This window comes from Salvelinus namaycush, chromosome 30, assembly GCF_016432855.1.
Source record: "Salvelinus namaycush isolate Seneca chromosome 30, SaNama_1.0, whole genome shotgun sequence".
In the NCBI taxonomy this organism is placed as follows: domain Eukaryota; kingdom Metazoa; phylum Chordata; class Actinopteri; order Salmoniformes; family Salmonidae; genus Salvelinus; species Salvelinus namaycush.
Genome location: NC_052336.1, coordinates 26341879 through 26360502, shown reverse-complemented (window position 1 = coordinate 26360502; position 18624 = coordinate 26341879). Strand labels below are relative to the sequence as shown.

The 18624-nt window shown below is 41.4% G+C and overlaps 2 protein-coding genes across 2 annotated transcripts; one reads left to right on the top strand and one right to left on the bottom strand.

Moving 5' to 3' along the window:
- Nucleotides 1–1194: 1194 nt before the first annotated feature.
- On the bottom strand, nt 1195–11536 carry LOC120025075 (carbonic anhydrase 7-like). Its single transcript, XM_038969511.1, has 7 exons — nt 11500–11536; nt 10945–11142; nt 6408–6526; nt 4736–4831; nt 3834–3896; nt 3539–3694; nt 1195–1317 (listed from the first exon to the last, which is right to left on the bottom strand). The coding sequence occupies exons 1-7, from the start codon at nt 11534–11536 to the stop codon at nt 1195–1197; spliced, it is 792 nt and encodes a 263-aa protein (XP_038825439.1).
- A 1031-nt stretch (nt 11537–12567) lies between these two features.
- LOC120025113 (NEDD8-activating enzyme E1 regulatory subunit) lies at nt 12568–17926 on the top strand. The gene is made up of 20 exons (XM_038969549.1): nt 12568–12699; nt 13180–13283; nt 13401–13461; nt 13573–13603; nt 13703–13774; nt 14114–14193; nt 14343–14452; nt 14575–14684; nt 14791–14853; nt 14946–15009; nt 15152–15243; nt 15381–15440; nt 15556–15689; nt 16029–16104; nt 16321–16360; nt 16576–16662; nt 16767–16859; nt 17001–17115; nt 17348–17397; nt 17530–17926. The coding sequence occupies exons 1-20, from the start codon at nt 12650–12652 to the stop codon at nt 17637–17639; spliced, it is 1602 nt and encodes a 533-aa protein (XP_038825477.1). The 5' UTR covers nt 12568–12649; the 3' UTR covers nt 17640–17926.
- The last annotated feature ends 698 nt before the right edge of the window (nt 17927–18624 follow it).

Here is an 18624-nt window from a genome sequence, read left to right as displayed (position 1 = left end):
ACAGAGGAGCAATTTCTCTTACAACTGCCACTACCCTGGGGCTCTATTAATTATTATGACCCTAACTTACTGAGACCTTCCATTATCGTAAAAGAATTGAAAAATCACCCTGCTTGGAACACACCGTACAGTAGTGTAGGAACAGACTGTAGGGAGGAGGCTGTTCTGTGGCACAGGAGAAATGAGCAGCACAAAGACATGGACATAAACCCATTACAGAAGTGTCTCATTGACATACAGAATTTACTGTATGTGTACACCCTCTCCTTCATTTCTCGAAAGTGGAACTATTTTAACCCAATATGAGCTCAATACCCTATTCAGCGTATACTTGGCATCTTTAAAGCTGATGTACAGCTGAGAGAGTGCCCTAGTGCCATTCCCTCAATCACTGGGCTGTCAGGGCACGGGGAAAGTACGGCGTAAACTCTTCATTTACAGTTGAGCAATTGAGATTTGGCAGCCGCTCGCTACTCCAATTCCACCCACATTTGTGAGTGTTGTGTTAAAGGATCTATGGCAACTAGGACGAGGTGGATCCAGTTGCAAAAGCCAAGCTAAATATGGATCAACATAGGTTACCACCAGGATTCAGACGACATGTTACAGAGCACTGGCGTCATCTTCCAATGGTGTGGCTAAACCCTTGGGAAGAATATATAGCACCTTGCATAGAAACACTAGCAGCCTCAACAACAACAATCCACTGGGTGGACAGTGTGTGTGGAGGGGGACTGTTAAACGCTTTTCACTACACCCATTTGAGGCCACGTTGTACATCTTCAAACAAAATTCAATCAGATCAATTATTCGCTACAGAGTTACATACATTACGCTGTTCTGTCAAGGCAATGTCTGGATGGCTATGTGAGCAATATCTTTCACTTCATAAAAATGTCACAGATCACTACTATGTTTAAAAAATATAGAGCTGTGCAGAGGGTGCATAGTAGTCATAAAGACTGATTCAAACGTTGATATCCGCTTCTGACATTCAATTAAAGTGCGGTTGAAAACAATTGACCAGTCGAGGGAGATGTGATGTTTCACACCCCTTGTTCTATGTTCATCAGCAGTAGTAAAAAACTCAGACCAGGATATTCAAAGTTGAGAATAAACGCTATTCAGACATTCACTCTGGCATATAATAGACCACATGTAGTCTATGCCACCTGGAGGTTATTTGCAGTCACGTTAGTCAAAGGATGCTAGCACCTTCCTGCCTTTCAGGGGTTGAGGGGGTCGGAAGTTGTTCTCCATGCATTTCCTGCTCTCTTCCTCCTCTCCGCTGAAGAGCAGCATCCTGAACTTTCCCATCTGTGGAGAGATGTTTGGAGACAGACAGAAACACCTTATAGCCCCTGCCTGCAGTGTCTGAGGGAGGAAAAACATCATAATAGCCTCTTACGTAAGAAGGGCTTTTCCCTGCTGAGTATCCCCAAAGAATTTCACAATTAAAAAAGGCCAAAACGTTTCCATCCATCATGTTAATCAGCTCCCAGGGATCAAAGGATTGTGCCCCGGAGTCCTACACTAAGGGCGAGGGAGCAGGCCCATGCTCCCAGGCCCAGCCCAGTCAGCCAGGCCAGGAACAGAGGTATGCAGACCGCATGCCGATGGGCCAAAGCTGACTTTAATTACGTTTCCCAGTGCCATTGAAAAAAAGCTGAGAACACAAAACAGGGCCAGCCCAGGAGGGGACCTGGAAGGCATGCAGTCACCTCCCTGGTAAACAGCCTGTTATAATGGCAGTGGCGTAAAGTATTAAGTAGTACTTTAAAGTATTTTTACTTAAGTTGTTTTTTTGGGGTATCTGTACTTTAGTATTTATATTTTTTACATTTTCCTTGACACCCAAAAGCACAAATGCACAAACTTATCAACAGAACATCCCTGGTCATCCATACGGCCTCTGATCTGGCGGACTCACTAAGCATGCATGCTTCGCTTGCAAATGATGTCAATGTTGGAGTGTGCCCCTGGCTTTCCATACATTTAAAAAACGATGCCATCTGGTTTGCTTAATAAGGAATTTGAAATGATTTATACTTTTGCTTTTGATACTTAAGTATATTTTAGCAATTACATTTACTTTTGATACTTAAGTGTATTTAAAACCAAATACTTTTAGACTTCTACTCAAGTAGTACTTTACTGGGTGACTTTTACTTGAGTCATTTTCTATTAAGGTATTTTTACTTTTACTCAAGTATGACGGTTGGGTACTTTTTCCACCAATGTATAATTGAGCAGAGCTGGGCATGCACCCCGACTTCATCAAAGAAACAGTCTACTGCTCCATATCCCTAACACAGTATTCACTTATTGCCCTAAGCCTATAGCCTACTTCCTTCATGATTAATGTAAATAAAACAACTGGGGAAAAAGACGACAAGTTCATCTCTCTGGGTTAATAAATGGGTATTCAATTAGCCATTTAGCTACAAAAACATGTGATTTGAATGAATTAGAACTCCTACGTGTATTGTAAATATTTAAAAATGAATGAAATGGTATATTAGCCAATTACGCCATTAGAGTAGATAATAGTCTCAATCTTTTTTCAAGCTATATGAGCACCTGCAAAGTGAGAATCTAGCCTACAGTAATTCAGAGAATATGCACTGCACAGCTACATAGTAAAGAATCTCGGTGTGTGCATGACTGTCACGAGCTCCGGGGTAATGCCCACTGTTTGAATGGAGCTTAAGCTGTGACTTGTGACACCTGGATCCACAAAGAGTTCTCTCAAATCTAGGGTTCCCACTAGGATTACAGCAGGCCCTCACACACAGAGGGACTGCATGGCATCCAAACCACACATGCAGTAATCCACTCAAAGCCATGGCTGAGCCTACTGCCCTGGCATCCTCCAATCAAAGCCCTCCGTCTGGAGAAAGCCACAGTAACATCAAAGACGGCTCAAGGACAGTCCCAGCTCAGTCACTGGTGGTCATAAAGCCTTCACATTGATGTTTCAAATCATTAACCATGAAGAGGAGAGGAATGAATTGGTATATTGTAAAACAGATAGGGTTCGTTTACACAGGCAGCCCAATTCTGATAATTTTTTTTTATCACTAATCGTTATTTTGAGCAATCAGATCTTTTTCAGAGCTGATCTGAAAATATCTGATGTGATTGGTCAAAAGACCAATTAGTGGAGAAAATATCACAATTGGGCTGTCACAACGCAGCCATAGTGTTGCAAGTGAGCCATCAAAGTGAACCTTGGCATACTTTTACTTGTCAATTTCAGTGTTTCAGAATAATTACTTCAACAGACACTCCCACATTATTCAGTGTAAAACCCTCAGTGCCTTTTTCTTTCTTGAGCTTTTGGAGGAAGGGCAGAGGAAGGGCAGAGCACCCACTGCCAGGCCAGATGCCTGTCATTCAAATGGTTCATAATTTACATCATGACAAAAGCAGTGGTTCACTGTGGTTTCCCTAAGCGGAGACCCCAGATTTCCATAAGCAGAGATATCTCCATATTGGTAGTACTGATTCACCCCTATCAGATGGCGAGGGCTCCCACCTGTTTCTCTGAGACTATGATTGGCTCCTTCAGAACGATCCAGGTGACACTCTCGTGAAGAGGTGGCGTGGTCAGTGAACCCGGGTAGGTCCAGAAGTGTAGGCTGTTAGGTAGGAGGCACTTGGGATTGAAACCTTTGAAATCTGCAACTCTTCCCTGGGTGCAAATAGAACAAAGAAGAGCATGAGAAATATGGATTATGCTACACTTCAGATGAGTCTTTTATCAAAGGCCCTGTTGAATCATTCGAGTCACTCGTTAGGTGAATCATTCTTTTGCATTATGTCAGACTTACCTTAAACTTCACCATGTATAAAGCATCTGTTATCTTGTGTAAACCTCTGTGTTCATCTCCGATCTGTAAACAAAACACCTTCCCTTTTTAGCTCAACATTCAAACATTAGCCCAAACAGATATGATGCTTTCCATAAACATTCTAAATATATTACAGTAGATTACACATACACACATTGCCACAATGATATACTGAAAGTTTTTTTTTTTACCATCATGCAATGTATGCACACTCAGTGTACAAAACATTAGGAACACCTTCCTAATATTGAGTTGCACCCCCTTTTGCCTCCTGGTACCCACTGCCATACCCCATTCAAAGACACTTAAATATTTTGTCTCGGCCTTTCACCGTCAATCGCACACATACACAATTCACATCTCAATTTTCTCAAGGCTTAAAAATCTCTTTAACCTGTCTCCTCCCCTTCATCTACACTGATTGAAGTGGATTCAACAAGTGACAATATCTTTCACCTGGATTCACCTGGTCAGTGTCATGGGAAAAGCAGGTGTTCCTAGTGTTTTGTACGGTCAGTGTATACGTCAATGTGTTATCAATAAGATATTTCATAAACACATACATTTTATACTTTGTATTATGTAAATACATTGTCTATAAAAATGCGCCACATATTTTCCACATGGTACTGGTATGACTGAACAATTTTCAACACAAACACAAGTAAAATGTTTTCGTCCTCTCTGTTCAGACATAAAATCATAAAAATGTTCTACATTGTTCCTTCAGTGATTGCTGATCTTCAGTCTAATCCCTGTTAAACAGCCCTGGTGAAGCAGAAAGAGATTAAATTCCAAAGCAATTTACTGGCTGACAGATAAACAGCTGCTGGCTGATGTGGGGAGTGGTAAGTGGGGTACCCCGGGGGAGATCCTCTCACCTCTAAAAAGACGCCAAGGACAGCCAGTCCATCGGGGGCTGCCGCTGCCTCCCCAAATGTCTTGTACTTGTCTGCGTTCCAGTGCACCAGATGAAGCTGCAGGAGGAAACAGGGAGGAGGGGCAGCAGGGTTAGGGACAAGCCTGAGCCAAGCACCCACATTCAGGGAAACACAGCTTCGTCTCAGGTACTAAACAAACCAGTTGCCTAGTACAGAGGTCAACCGAACCAGAGAAGGGAAAACTACTTCTTGGTAAATATAGATGCAGATGTACAGTGCAGTCGGAAATGATTCAGACACCTTGACTTTTTCAACATTTTGTTACGTTACAGCCCTATTCTAAAAATCTATTAAATTATTTTCCCCCCCTTCATCAATCTACACACAATACCCCATAACGACAAAGCACATTTTTGCAAATGTATTAAAAATCAAAAACAGAATTAAACTCAGCAAAAAAATAAACGTCCTCTCACTGTCAACTGCATTAATTTTCAGCAAACTTAACATGTGTAAATATTTGTATGAACATAACAAGATTCAACAACTGAGACATAAACTGAACAAGTTCCACAGACCTGTGACTAACAGAAATGGAATAATGTGTCCCTGAACAAAGGGGGGGTCAAAATCAAAAGTAACAGTCAGTATCTAGCGTGGCCACCAGCTGCATTAAGTTCTGCAGTGCATCTCCTCCTCATGGACTGCACCAGATTTGCCAGGTCAAGGATGTGACCAAGAACTTGATGGTTATTCTAACAGAGCTCCAGAGTTCCTCTGTGGAGATGGGAGAACCTTCCAGAAGGACAACCATCTCTGCAGCCAGATGAAAGCCACTCCTCAGTAAAAGGCACATGACAGCCCGCTTGTAGTTTGCCAAAAGGCACCTGAAGGACTCTCACATCATGCCAAGCGTCACGTCTGGAGGAAACCTGGCACCAATCCCTACGGTGAAGCGTGGGTGGCAGCATCATGCTGTGAGGATGTTTTTCAGCAGCAGGGACTGGGAGGCTAGTAAGAATCGAGGGAAAGATGAATGGGGCAAAGTACAAAAGGATCCTTGATGAAAACCTGCTCCAGAGCACTCAGGACCTCAGACTGGGGCAAAGGTTCACCTTCCAACAGGACAACGACCCTAAACACACAGCCAAGACAACGCAGGAGTGGCTTCAGGACAAGTCTCTGAATGTCCTTGAGTGGCCCAGACAGAGCCCGGACTTGAACCCGATCAAACATCTCCGGAGAGACCTGAAAATAGCTGTGCAGCAACGCTCCTCATCCAACCTGACAGAGCTTGAGAGGATCTGCAAAGAAGAATGGGAGAAACTCAAATACAAATACAGGTGTGCCAAGCTTGTAACGTCATACCCAAGAAGACTCGAGGCTGTAATCGCTGCCAAAGGTGCTTCAACAAAGTACTGAGTAAAGGGTCTGAATACTTACGTAATTTGATATTTCCTTCTTTTAATGTCAAGACTTGTTTTTGCTATGGATAATTATGTGTAGATTGATGAAGGTAAAAAAACAATTTAATCTATTTTAGAATACGGCTGCAACGTAACAAAATGTGGAAAAAGTCAAGGGGTCTGAATACTTTCCGAATGCACTGCATGTCGGGGAAGATGTGGTTACCTAGGCTCCGTCTGGGTGATTAGGAGGGAGAAACGCTCACCTCTGAAGCGTAGGTCTTCCCTCGGACGGTGTGCTCTGAGCCTTGGCTGCCCTTCCCGCCCCAGTGGAAGTGGAACTGTTTCAGCCGGTAGGCGTTGTCAAGGGGGCCTGCCCTGATTACTGTCAGGGCAGAGGACGAGAGTCAGCCAGCCAGCCACTGCCATGCCTCTATGCTCCTATGCCTGGCACAACACACTAGACAGGCAGGCAGGAACCACCACATGCCAGGCCTGGTAGAGCGACTCAACCTGGCTACACCTGCCACTGCTCATTAAATCACTCTCGCTAAGCTGATACAGATCAATGACACTCTGACAGACACATAAGGCACCTTGCCCCGCAACCACACTGTTTACTACTCCTCCTAAATTTGGCTAAACAGGTAATGTATTACAACAACTATGTCCTCATGAAGGCCTTACTTTCCCTGACATAAAACAAATGAGAGTGTATTCTGAGCATGAGTCCTGATATGCCTAGGATTTGTCCTGTAACCATTTGGTCTAATTGGGGTGGTGCTGGGGATAAGGGCCCCAGGATAGACATTGTCTGGGCTGGGCTCTGTTAGTGACAGTGTAGGACAGGGCAGTAAGTGACAAATTCTGTCTGATACCACTGGAGCCAAGCCATGCAAAGCACACACAGGTGCACACAGTGTACCCATATACACACACACAGCGAGATCTTTGTGATGGCAGATGAAGAGAATGCCAGAGATCGGAATGTCACAAACTAGGTTTCCTTCCATCGAATTGGTGACAGATTTTTATGCTAATTTTCTGAAATCATTTTCCCACCAGAGATGGGTTTCCATCAAACAGACGTATTGTGTGCGTGATGACATGGTGCACATTAAACTAACTTTTATAGTGAAATTCCCATGTACCTAATAAAATAAATACAAGTTAAATGGGTTTCCATCGCATTTTCAACTCTACTGATGGTTTTGTCACAAAAACTGTTGCGTTATATAGCAAATGTGCCCACTCTGGTCTTGTCACGTGTGCTCTAGCCAACAGCTGGCAGACACAGTTCTGGCAGTCTACCTACATGAGATTATTATGGATAAGAGACAGATTATTTTTATTTGTCCAAGGGCAGCCAAGAGTCGATCATCATGTCACCAGAATAAGACCCTCGATATTTATTGGAAAGGAGCATCAAGCTTAGTGTTGCAAAGGCAAGTAATATTACCATTAAACTACCAGAATGTGAATCTTGCAAGGATTTGATGTAATCTATCACAAGACATCTAGTGGCCCTTTTAGGTACTTCTGTTTTTTTTGAGGTGTCTAATTATCTCTGGCCCTCTGTGTGGCCTTTTCATATATTTTACATGTGATATAATTAAGATTTTCAAATAAAACATACAATGACAGAGCAATAAAACATGATCCTAAATATAAACCATCAACTTTGTGAATACCATTGGTGTTTAATACGAGGGTTTCAGCATGAAATATCCTTTATAAAAAGAAAATCACTCATTTATTTGGCTATGTCAGTGTGTATTTCTTGTCAATGTAATTCTTGTCAAACTGGTGGCAGTTATAAAAAAGTCAATTGTTGGACTTGCAGAGTTCATAAAAAACAATGGTATTGTTGATTAGATGTTTTTTTTAATTAATTAGTATATTTTCTCTTGAACCATACGTTTATCTACTAGAAATTAATGGACAATATGGAGACCGATATATATTTTGAATTACTATACATAAAACATTTTTTTTAAACATATTCATATAAAATGTTTTACAATAGATTGGCCTATATTTTCTGGTATTTACAAAAATTGTATTCTTGCCCTTTGTGCTGTTGTCTGTGCCATGTTTTGTGCTGCTACCATGTTGTGCTACTGCCATGTTGTGTTGCCATGTTGTGTTGCTACCAAGCTGCGTTGTCATGTGTTGCTGCCATGTTGTTGTCTTAGGGTAAGAGAGAACACTACATAAAGAGAAACCTATATTTTTGTTTTTATTTTTAATTCCAGCCCCCGTCCCCGTAGGAGGCTTTCTGCCTTTTGGTAGGCAGTCATTATAAATAAGAATTTGTTCTTAACTGACTTGTTTAGTTAAACAAAGGTTAAATAAAAATAAATAAAATACTGAAGATTCCGGTAACTTCGGTAAACTTTGGTAGCTTTGCAACCCTAATCAAGCGCATCACTGTGCACTTTACCACCCTGTGAAGTTCATCGTAACTTATTTTATCAGTAGCCTAACAAACTGCATGCTTTCCTGAGTCATTGTGGGAGGACCACACAACATATTATCACGTGACTCCACGTTTGCTTCGATATGATGGTTATTAGATCAATATTTGCACAAAGACGTTTCCGCCATTTCTCGCATAATACATTTTACCTCCAAAAAATGATCACACCATGTCGAACGGACAAATTGTCTGTTGACATTTATAAAATTGATCCTGCATTTCTGTTTCCATCAGCCCGGTCGTGACTTTTTTAAAGCGTCTAATAATTCATCCGCATGAAACGGTTGGGTGGATAAGAATGGCACCTGGGTAATGTGTGCTTTAGAGCATGTTCATACGTTTCCTGAGTTAATGACACACTAGGCATTGTGTGCCGCAGTTCTACACACACATGTACAAAAAAGGCACACACACGATAAAGGACACAACCACAAAAGGGAAACGGGACAACTGCGGCATGCATAGGTGAAGAAGCTGTACTACTTCCCCTTCCCTGATGGTGAAAGGATAGGGAAGTCTATCAGTAATAAGGCCCTGTCATGCAGAATGGAACTTCTTTGTTTGGTTTCTGTGAATTTGTTTTCATAGTGATCTGCACCTTAGCCAAACAGCCACACTTTTGTTAAGACTGAAAAAAATCAGTCATGGCTTGTATTTTCCTTTTGTGGAGGGCCTTTTTAAATGTATTTGTCTCATGCTTCGTAAACAACTGGTGTAGACTAACAGCGAAATGCTTACTTACAGGCCTTTCCTAACAATGTAGAGAGAAAAAAAATGAAAAATAATAAAATACACAATGAGTTTACAATAACTTGGCTATATACACAGGGTACCAGTACCAAGTCGATGTGCAGGGGTACGAGATAATTGAGGTAGAACACCTTTTTGTTGTAGGCGTTCAGTTACCACTTTTCAAAATACAAGCCCCAACTTATTTGGTTGTCATTCTATTCAGACCCTTGGTTCCAATGACCTTTTGATGCCACAGAAGCAAAGCAGCTCTCATGTTTTATTTGTCAAGGACTTTGTTTCCTTGGACTGTCAGTTTAAAAACAGATATGACGCAACTATAAAGATTACCTGATGTGGTCAGATGTCTGGTCTGGCAGAAAGACACCCCTACAGTTAAATACTGGCTTCACTATATCCACAAAAACACATCTCACTGAATCATACAGTCCAGTAGGAGGGGCCTCAATGATATACAAATTTAAGTGGTCTATCCATCAACCACATTTTGATGGTGGTTGTGATGAAGTCTGCAAATCCAAAACATATTTCCAATGGATAATATTGAACATTTGAAGTTTCCTGGCAATAAAACTGTGTCATTTAGGGCATTAGGCTTCCACAATCTACTACACTGCTCAGATTGGACGAAGGTGGGGAATCTGCTGTCAGTGAACTTTGAAGCCTAAACAACAATGACTAAGACCATGCAAAGTGTAAGCTAGACATTGTAATAAAGGATTGATCTGCATACTGCACGTAGGTAGAATTGCATCCACTAAATAAGTGTCACATGTGCATGGAAGGGTGGTGGTTGTAGCATGATGGTACTACTACACAGTACCCATAACATAATGATGTCCCTTTACCAATACAGTGGTTGTGTTGGCTAATGTCATAGTCATGAGTGATGGAGGTGTACAGAAACAACCACCCACCTGTCACAATGACATACATCAGCGATAAATACCTCCTGGGCTGGCTGACTTTCACACTCAGGTTGATGATCGAATCCGAAACAATACTATATCTCAATATTGCTTGTATTCAGTGGTGTAAAGTACTTAAGTAAAAATACATTAAAGTACTACTTATGTAGTTTGTACTTTACTATTTATATTTTTGACTACTTTTACTTCACTACATTCCTTAAGAAAATATTGTACTTTTTACTCCATACAGTTTAGTTGACACCCAAAAGTACTCGTTACATTTTGAATGCTTAGCAGGACAGGAAAATGTTCCAATTTACGCACTTATCAACAGAACATCCCTGGTCAGCCCTACTGCCTCTGATCTGGCAGACTCACTAAACGCACATGCTTTGTTTGTAAGTTATGTTTGAGTGTTGTAGTTTTGCTTAATATAAGAATTTGAAATGCCTTTTGATACTTAAGTATATTTTAAACCAAATACTTTTAGACTTCTACTCAAGTAGAACATTACTAGGTGACATTTACTTGAGTCATTTTCTATTAAAAGGTATCTTTACTTTTACTCAAGTATGACAATTGGGTACTTTTTCCACCACTGCTTGTATTTCTGTTTGCATTCTATATGGTCTATAGAGATAACTTCCCCTCTGTTGCCGTTACCTGTTTTGTCATCGGTGTCATCAAACTCTACGGTCACAGAGTGGCCGTTGTTGCAGATGTTGATTGAGTTGCAGTGGTCGTAGGAGACGAATATGGGAGGCAGGCTGGCATCGTATACAGTGTCCTCAGGAACTATGTCTATGGGAGACTGGCGATTGCCATGGGCGATGGGATAGTTTTTGTGCCATGCATCTGGACCTTAGAAACAAAGATGGTCAGAGCTGGACATGACAGAATGTAATGTAAAGAAAGGAGATCCAGTCATTCACCATTTTACAAAAACTTTTATTTTATTTTTGAATCAGCCAATCTGTCACCTGTCGCTTCATAATAATAATGTCAGAGGTGACATAGTTCAAAACATGAATGTGATTATAGCCTATTGCCATCAGAAAAGTATTTAATCAAATATGCATTCAGTCTTGCAGAGACAAATGCCAGAATGCCTGTCATTCGCAGCGCACGAGCGTCCCCAAACAAGGTCAGCGCTGACATGCGGTGTGTTCTACAGTAGCTGACATAGTGATGCTCTCCCAGGTTGGTAGGTTTACTTACCGTTCTCCTCTCCGTATCCCCAGTGACGCCCTGTCATTGCGAGGATTCCGCTTAGATTCACCTTATCGATATGCTGACTAACTCCGCCTCACAGCCCAGACTGCACGAACTGATGGGATAAATGGCGTGACGAAGAACAAGTGCTGGAGTGTGAGCATTGTTAATGAAGTCTGGGAGTTGAGGTTGGGAAGGATGATCAGGTGGCGACGAATGGCAATCGTAATGATCCTTCCTTGCCACGCCCGCTTTTCAATTCCCCTGCTTGATTTCTGTTACTGTACTTCAAAACATCTAAAGAAAGACCCCCTTATTTATGATAATTAGACCTAGTACAGCAGCCAATTAAGATACACTTTCCCCTGGACTAACGAAGTAACATGTTTCACAACATGTTTTAATGATAATGCATGGCACATATTTCATTGGGTATCGTGTTGTTTTGCATTTCCAGTTTAAACGCATACCTAATATTTAAGCAATAAGGCACGAGGGGGTGTGGTATATGACCAATATACCTGGCTAAGGGCTGTTTTTGACCCACGACACAATGCGGATTGCCTGGATACAGCCCTTAGCCGTGGTATATTGGCCATATACCTCAAATTCCTGAGGTTCCTTATCGCTATTATAAACTGGTAACCAACGTAATTAGAGCAGTGAAAGTAGATGTTTTGTCATACCCGTGGTATGGCTGATATACCACAGCTGTCAGCCAATCAACATTCAGGGCTCGAACCACCCGGTTTATAATTATGATTATATAACCAAGATTTTAAAAAGTTGCATCTAAAAGAACACATCACATCTTATTATAACATGTCATTCAAAATGTATTAACAAAGTCAAGGTATAATTGTTTTTCCCAAACCAGCCAACAAACGATGAAGCAGCACCCATATTATAAAATTGTTGTAAATCAAATTCCTTGATTAGTTTGAATGGGTGGTGGCAACTGTGGCAGAAATAATTAATAACATTTTGCGCAAGTTTGAATCGATTGAATGCTCTCTATTTCTCCCTCTGGTGGTCAACTGTAGTTAAATCGAAAGTGCAGCTTTGAATTTACAACTGCGTTCACCCACTTGTCTCTCTATCGAATCAGCGAATGGAGCTATCAAATTAACTGGTGGGATTCTTCTCCAAGCGGACCATGGCAGCGACTAAAGCTTCTAAAGAGCAGAAATACGATAGACAATTGAGGTATGTAAGGATAGAAATTCTGTGCGAATTGTACAATTATTTGTTAAACTTATATCGTTGCATGAGTTAGATATATATCCACTGACAAACTGCAGCTAACGTTAGCTAACGTAGCAAGCCCAGTAACGTTAACTCTTTATGCTTGATAGTCTATTCTCTTGGGCTAACGTTAACTCGGCCAGCTAATTAGCTAACTATCATGCTTTACAATTATAATAGCTAGCTACTGTAGCTAGTCTTCACTGATATACTAGCTAGCTGTACTACTACAGTCAGTGGGTAGCTATCTGCTAGTTAGCTTCTAGCCTCGTCATTTACTTTAAACAACACCAGCCAGAATTGGTGTCGTTTACTGACTGAATCTCAAAAAGGTTTCCTTGTTCTCATCTATTTACCATACCAGATGAGATAACAGCTAAATAACAAGGCATTGGAGATTGTCAACATGCCGTTGTTATGATGGCCTGTACTCCATTTCAGATTGTGGGGAGACCATGGTCAAGAAGAACTTGAAAATGCACACGTATGCCTGATCAATTCCACAGCATCTGGGACTGAAATACTCAAGAACCTTGTGCTTCCAGGTAAATATTTCAATATTTGATTCTAGAAAATACCGATGACCAGGAGTGGAAAACACTGCTCTAAGAGAATGCGCCATGATAGGTTAGCCTACCTAAGCTAGTTGCTCTCTTCATCAGGCATTGGAGCATTCACTATTGTCGATGGACACAAAGTCTCCGGGGAAGACGTCGGAAATAAGTAAGAAAGTGATAGGCCTAGTGTTATCACCTCATTGAAGCGCTTTTGATCTTAAAATGTTTTATACAATATACTGTCTTTACCTTCAATTAACTTTTCTTTTCTACTCAGCTTTTTTCTTAGCAGCAACAGTATAGGAAGGGTAAGTGATTCTAACCTAATGATATTCTACTCTATCAATATCTAAGCTCTACCTGCATGCATAATGTCATAAGTCATTTGGGATGGTGTGGTTTTCCAGAATCGAGCCCAGGCTACCACAGAGCTGCTACAGGAGCTGAACACTGATGTATCTGGCAACTTTGTGGAGGAGGTTTGTTTTCAACTAAGAGCAGTTCAGCAGTTCTCCCTGAAGAGGGCTGTCACAGCTTTCCCTGGCACAGATTTTGTCATATTGTCAGAAAAACAAAAGCCTAGATTTGACTTCAGGATCCTCAGAGTATAGAGTTAGGTCTGTGTTAATTCCGATCAAGGTGTAGCTTTACCATAACGCTGCACCAGTTCAGTAGCTGTTGATGTGTCTCACTGTCCACAAAGTGCACTTGGATTGTATTGATTGCTGAGTGTTCTATAACAAGCAGAGCACTTATAGCAGATACAAGTCTTGTTTGTTAGTCTTATTGTGATCTGGTCTTTCATTTTTCCATTATAGAGCCCAGACAAGCTCTTGGACAACGACCCAGAATTCTTCCACAGGTTTACCCTGGTGATTGGTGTCCAGCTGCCAGAAAGGTGTGATTCATCCTCATATTTTTACACATTTATCTATCGACATACATTTCAATGTAAAGATTTTTATTTGATATTTATGATAGTCTTACAAAGTAACATCAAGTATAAAAAATGTTCTCGTCATGTAAAGTATGGTTTTATTTTCACAGCACTTGTTTGAGACTGGGGTCGGTGTTGTGGAATGCAAACGTACCTTTCCTGGTGTGTAGAACGTATGGCCTTGTCGGTTACATGAGGCTAGTAGTGAAGGAGCACACAGGTATAGTACACCTTGTGAGTCATGCGTGTATTGCTGTATCTGTAGTAATGGTGACAAGCACTGTGTTCTCTTGCAGTTAATCGAAAACACTCAAACAAGTTGTTTGCGATCACTCCCTCTAGTGATTGAGTCTCATCCAGACAATGCCTTGGAAGACCTGAGGCTTGACCAACCTTTTGCAGAACTCAAGAGCCACATCCAATCCTACGACTTGGAGGGAATGGGGAAGAAGGTGTGTTTGGGCTGTCGTCCATGTTTGTTGGCCGTTTTCTTTAGGCCACTGTTGTAATTTGGTCCTCCCTGGTTCATGTATTTTCTTATGCTCTTGTGTTCTGCAGGATCACGGTCATACACCATGGATCATCATTGTTGCCAAATACCTAGAAAAGTGGTTCAGTGAGGTAATACTTCTGTGACCAACAATCAAAGGCACATTCTACAGCACCCTATGATGTACAAGAGCGCTGACAAAGAATACATTATTTTTTTCTAGCACAATTTTCAGTTACCGAAGAACTACAAAGAGAAGGAGGCCTTCAAACAGCTTATTCGGCAAGGTATTTCACTTGACATAGATTTTTCTTGACTTAATTTGTCATTTACATTTTCACCTCATTTTAGTTGTCTACAGACACTATCTTATCCAGATTATGCCTGACTGTAAATGGTTTGTGTTCTCATGATACTTGGTTTCTTTAGGAATCCTGAAGAATGAGAAGGGAACTCCCGAGGATGAGGAGAACTTTGAGGAGGCCATCAAGAACGTCAACACAGCCCTTAACCCCACCAAGGTGGCTCTTCTCATACCTCACCCCTAAACCTCCTCACTCCTTTCAGCCGTATTATGTTAATCCGTGCTGCTGGTTGCATGAGACCACTGGAAGTTGCTACTCTGTCAACTTTGCTAACTCCTCTCACATCTCTGTAGATTTCGAGCGGCGTTGACGACCTCTTCAATGGAGAGCAATGCAATGACATTACATCACAGGTTAATCAAAATATGACACGTCTACCCAGGCCATAATTGAAGCATCCTGTGAAGGATTTATTTGTACGTTTAATACGTGACTGACTGTTGTTCTGTCTTTCTGTGCTATACGCAGACTCCAGCCTTCTGGGTGATGGCGCGAGCAGTGAGGGATTTTGTGCAAAACGACGGCAGCGGAAACCTACCTGTGCGTGGCTCCATTCCAGACATGATTGCGGACTCAGAGAAGTTCATCAACCTCCAGAATGTGTAGGGAGTGATGATTATATTATTCATGTATATAGCAAGTAGCCAGCCGCCGATTTTAATAAAAAAATAAATAAAAACAAGTCAATGTTTTGCTTTGGGTTAATAGCGAGCACAGCTCAATGCTTTTGAGTTGGGGCATATCATGGAGAGGACATTCATTGCATAATAAACCAATGTCCATAGTTAAATGGTACAATTGTATGTGCAAAACCATATGATGCTGTGATTCCCACTGTTTGCGATTGACTGGGACTTAACCTTATTTCCACAAGGTATGCTTTTTGCTGGCATAATCATCATAGTCCTGACCTGGGCATTAATGCAGGCATATGTTTTCAGTTATAGAGAGAAGGCAATGCAAGATGCTTCTGTCGTGTCTAAGCATGTAGAGTCTCTCCTGCAGTCTGTTGGAAAGGTATGTGGACCTTATTCTGCAGTCTCGGGGATATTTCATCTCATGCAATGTCAAAAACACATAGTAACTCTCCTGCAGTAGTACTTATGTAGCAGTAGTGCTGCATTAGTATCAACATTTTATTACCTTTTTGATAGATTGTAAAATAAGGTTTGATTTCTGATATTTCTAGCTAAATTTGGGTTGATTTCTTTGTCTTTTTTCCCCTTGCCAAAGCCCTCAGAGAGCATATCTGAGCAGGACATCAAACTATTCTGTGAGTATTCTGACAAGCGCACACACAACCATAATATAAAGTGAACAGGACGTGTAATATGGCAGGAATGTAAATTGAATACTCTAACTCATTTAACAATAACTCAAAGCGTCATCTTTGCCATACAATAGTGTGGCTGCACTTTGATGAACCCATGATGAAAGGGAACACTGTGCAGTAGGTTGAGCCCTTGTGCTGTGTGTTTCGGTCTGCAGGTAAGAACGCTGCCTTCCTGAGGGTGGTGCGCTGCAGGTCTCTGGCTGAAGAATACAGCGTGGAGACGGTCAATAAAGATGAGATCAGTAAGTCCAACACCGTACAGACTCCCTCCTTGATTTGGCCTATTGTTTCGCTTTTGAGTCCCTTTTTATAATGTGTGTTCTAAGATGCTGCTCTCTCTCCTCAGCCTGCTCCATGGACAGTGCAGACGGCGAGATGGTGTTGTACCTTATGTTGCGCTCTGTGGACCGTTTCTATCAGCAGCACTCCCGCTACCCAGGTACGGCTAGGCTGGCATAGCTCTGCCTCCAGCACAACTGTTTTGTCACACACAACCTGGCACACAGCAGAACAAAATGGTGTTCTGCCATGTTACCTATCTGGAGATGGGCAGGTTAACATGTTTTTCCTCTCTTTGAAGGTGTCTACAATTACCAAGTGGAAGAAGACATTAGCAAGTTGAAGCTGTGTGTGAACAGCCTTCTGCAGGAGTACAGCCTCAACGTCAGTGTGAAGGATGACTACATCCACGAGTTGTAAGTATTGTGCATAGTGTCCAGTCAGCTGTTCTGTGCAGAGACAATGGTCATTTTAACAATTCATATGAGACATACAGCCCACTGCAAAACCTCACTACAGTTTTTGTGTTTTATATTTGCAATTTTGCGGCAATATTTCCATTAACTGTAAAATGGCTATGAGGTTATCAATCAAGGAGAGGAACATGATTTAATAATCTACATGTCATTTTACTTTGGTCTTCAACAGCTGTCGCTATGGTGCTGCTGAGCCACACACAGTGGCATCTTTTTTGGGAGGTGAGTTCTACAGTACTTGGATCCTATTATGGTCTAGGATCCTCATACTATTCTGTTAGGGGTAAACATTTTGTTTTCTTGGAGTTGGTGCAAATGTACGATCTTCAATATGCTTTCAATGTGTTTCCTTAGGATCGGCTGCACAAGAGGCCATCAAACTCATCACTCGTCAGTTTGTTCCCTTCAACAACACGTTCGTCTACAATGCCATGTCCCAGACAACTGCCACGTTTCAGCTGTAGAAAGCTATTTTCCTCCTTAATGACATGCACTTAACCCCTCTAAAATATATGAATGGAATGTTGCAGCATAGTAGCAGCGATAACTGAAAGTTTGGGTAGATGGAACACTTTGTTCGTACTGTACGTTTCCACATATTATTATGATGTGGCTGAATGAAAAAGGAAGTTCTGATAAACTGAAGGACTGTTTCCGATTTACTTTTCAATGTTCGTGTCTTGGCTGTTTTTACTGTTTGCTCACACATTCTTGCGCTTATTAGGACATTAAAATAAAAATGTTTTTTTAATCTGCCAAATTCAAACCATTCAAGAAATGTCCCGGGGTTTGAATTATTTCCTCTAAAGATATCCTGCACTAAACAGACAATGAAGTTTTGAGGTAAATACATGTGGTGTATATTAGATCCCCCAGGGAACTCTTATTGTACTCCAATGTCTTGTGTCCTGATGGGCAACAGTCTGGATATGGTCATTTACATTGCCAGCAGTAGGGGTCACATGGGCCTGTCAAAATTAAAATGAGCTGACTATCATGTGAGCTTCATGATGAACAAGCAAAATTGCCACTCTAATTTGACCATTATTGTGCACAATTCCCAAGACATTGGCCCTCATATGGCCTGATGGTGATATAAACTGAAAGAAAATCGGTACCTGTTGACTGGTAGAATAACCCCAACATTACACAAGTGTCTCTAGATGAAAAAAAAGAATCCACTAAGCTGTGTAATATATTGTTGGTTTGGTTCCTCTCCCAGTTCAGATTATAGAGGTGTGTGTGGAGTGGTGTTAGTCACCAAATGCGGTGTGTGTTCTGTGGTGAGCAGGCACTCTGCTGACTCCACACTTGGAGCAGAAACTCACCATAAAGATGTCTTGGGATTACGGCTGTTTTTTCCCCCCTTAATGAATAAAAACGCTCTGTATTTTGTTGCAGTACATAAATCCCTGCGTAGTTCATGATATGAAAAAGTGAGATATTTGT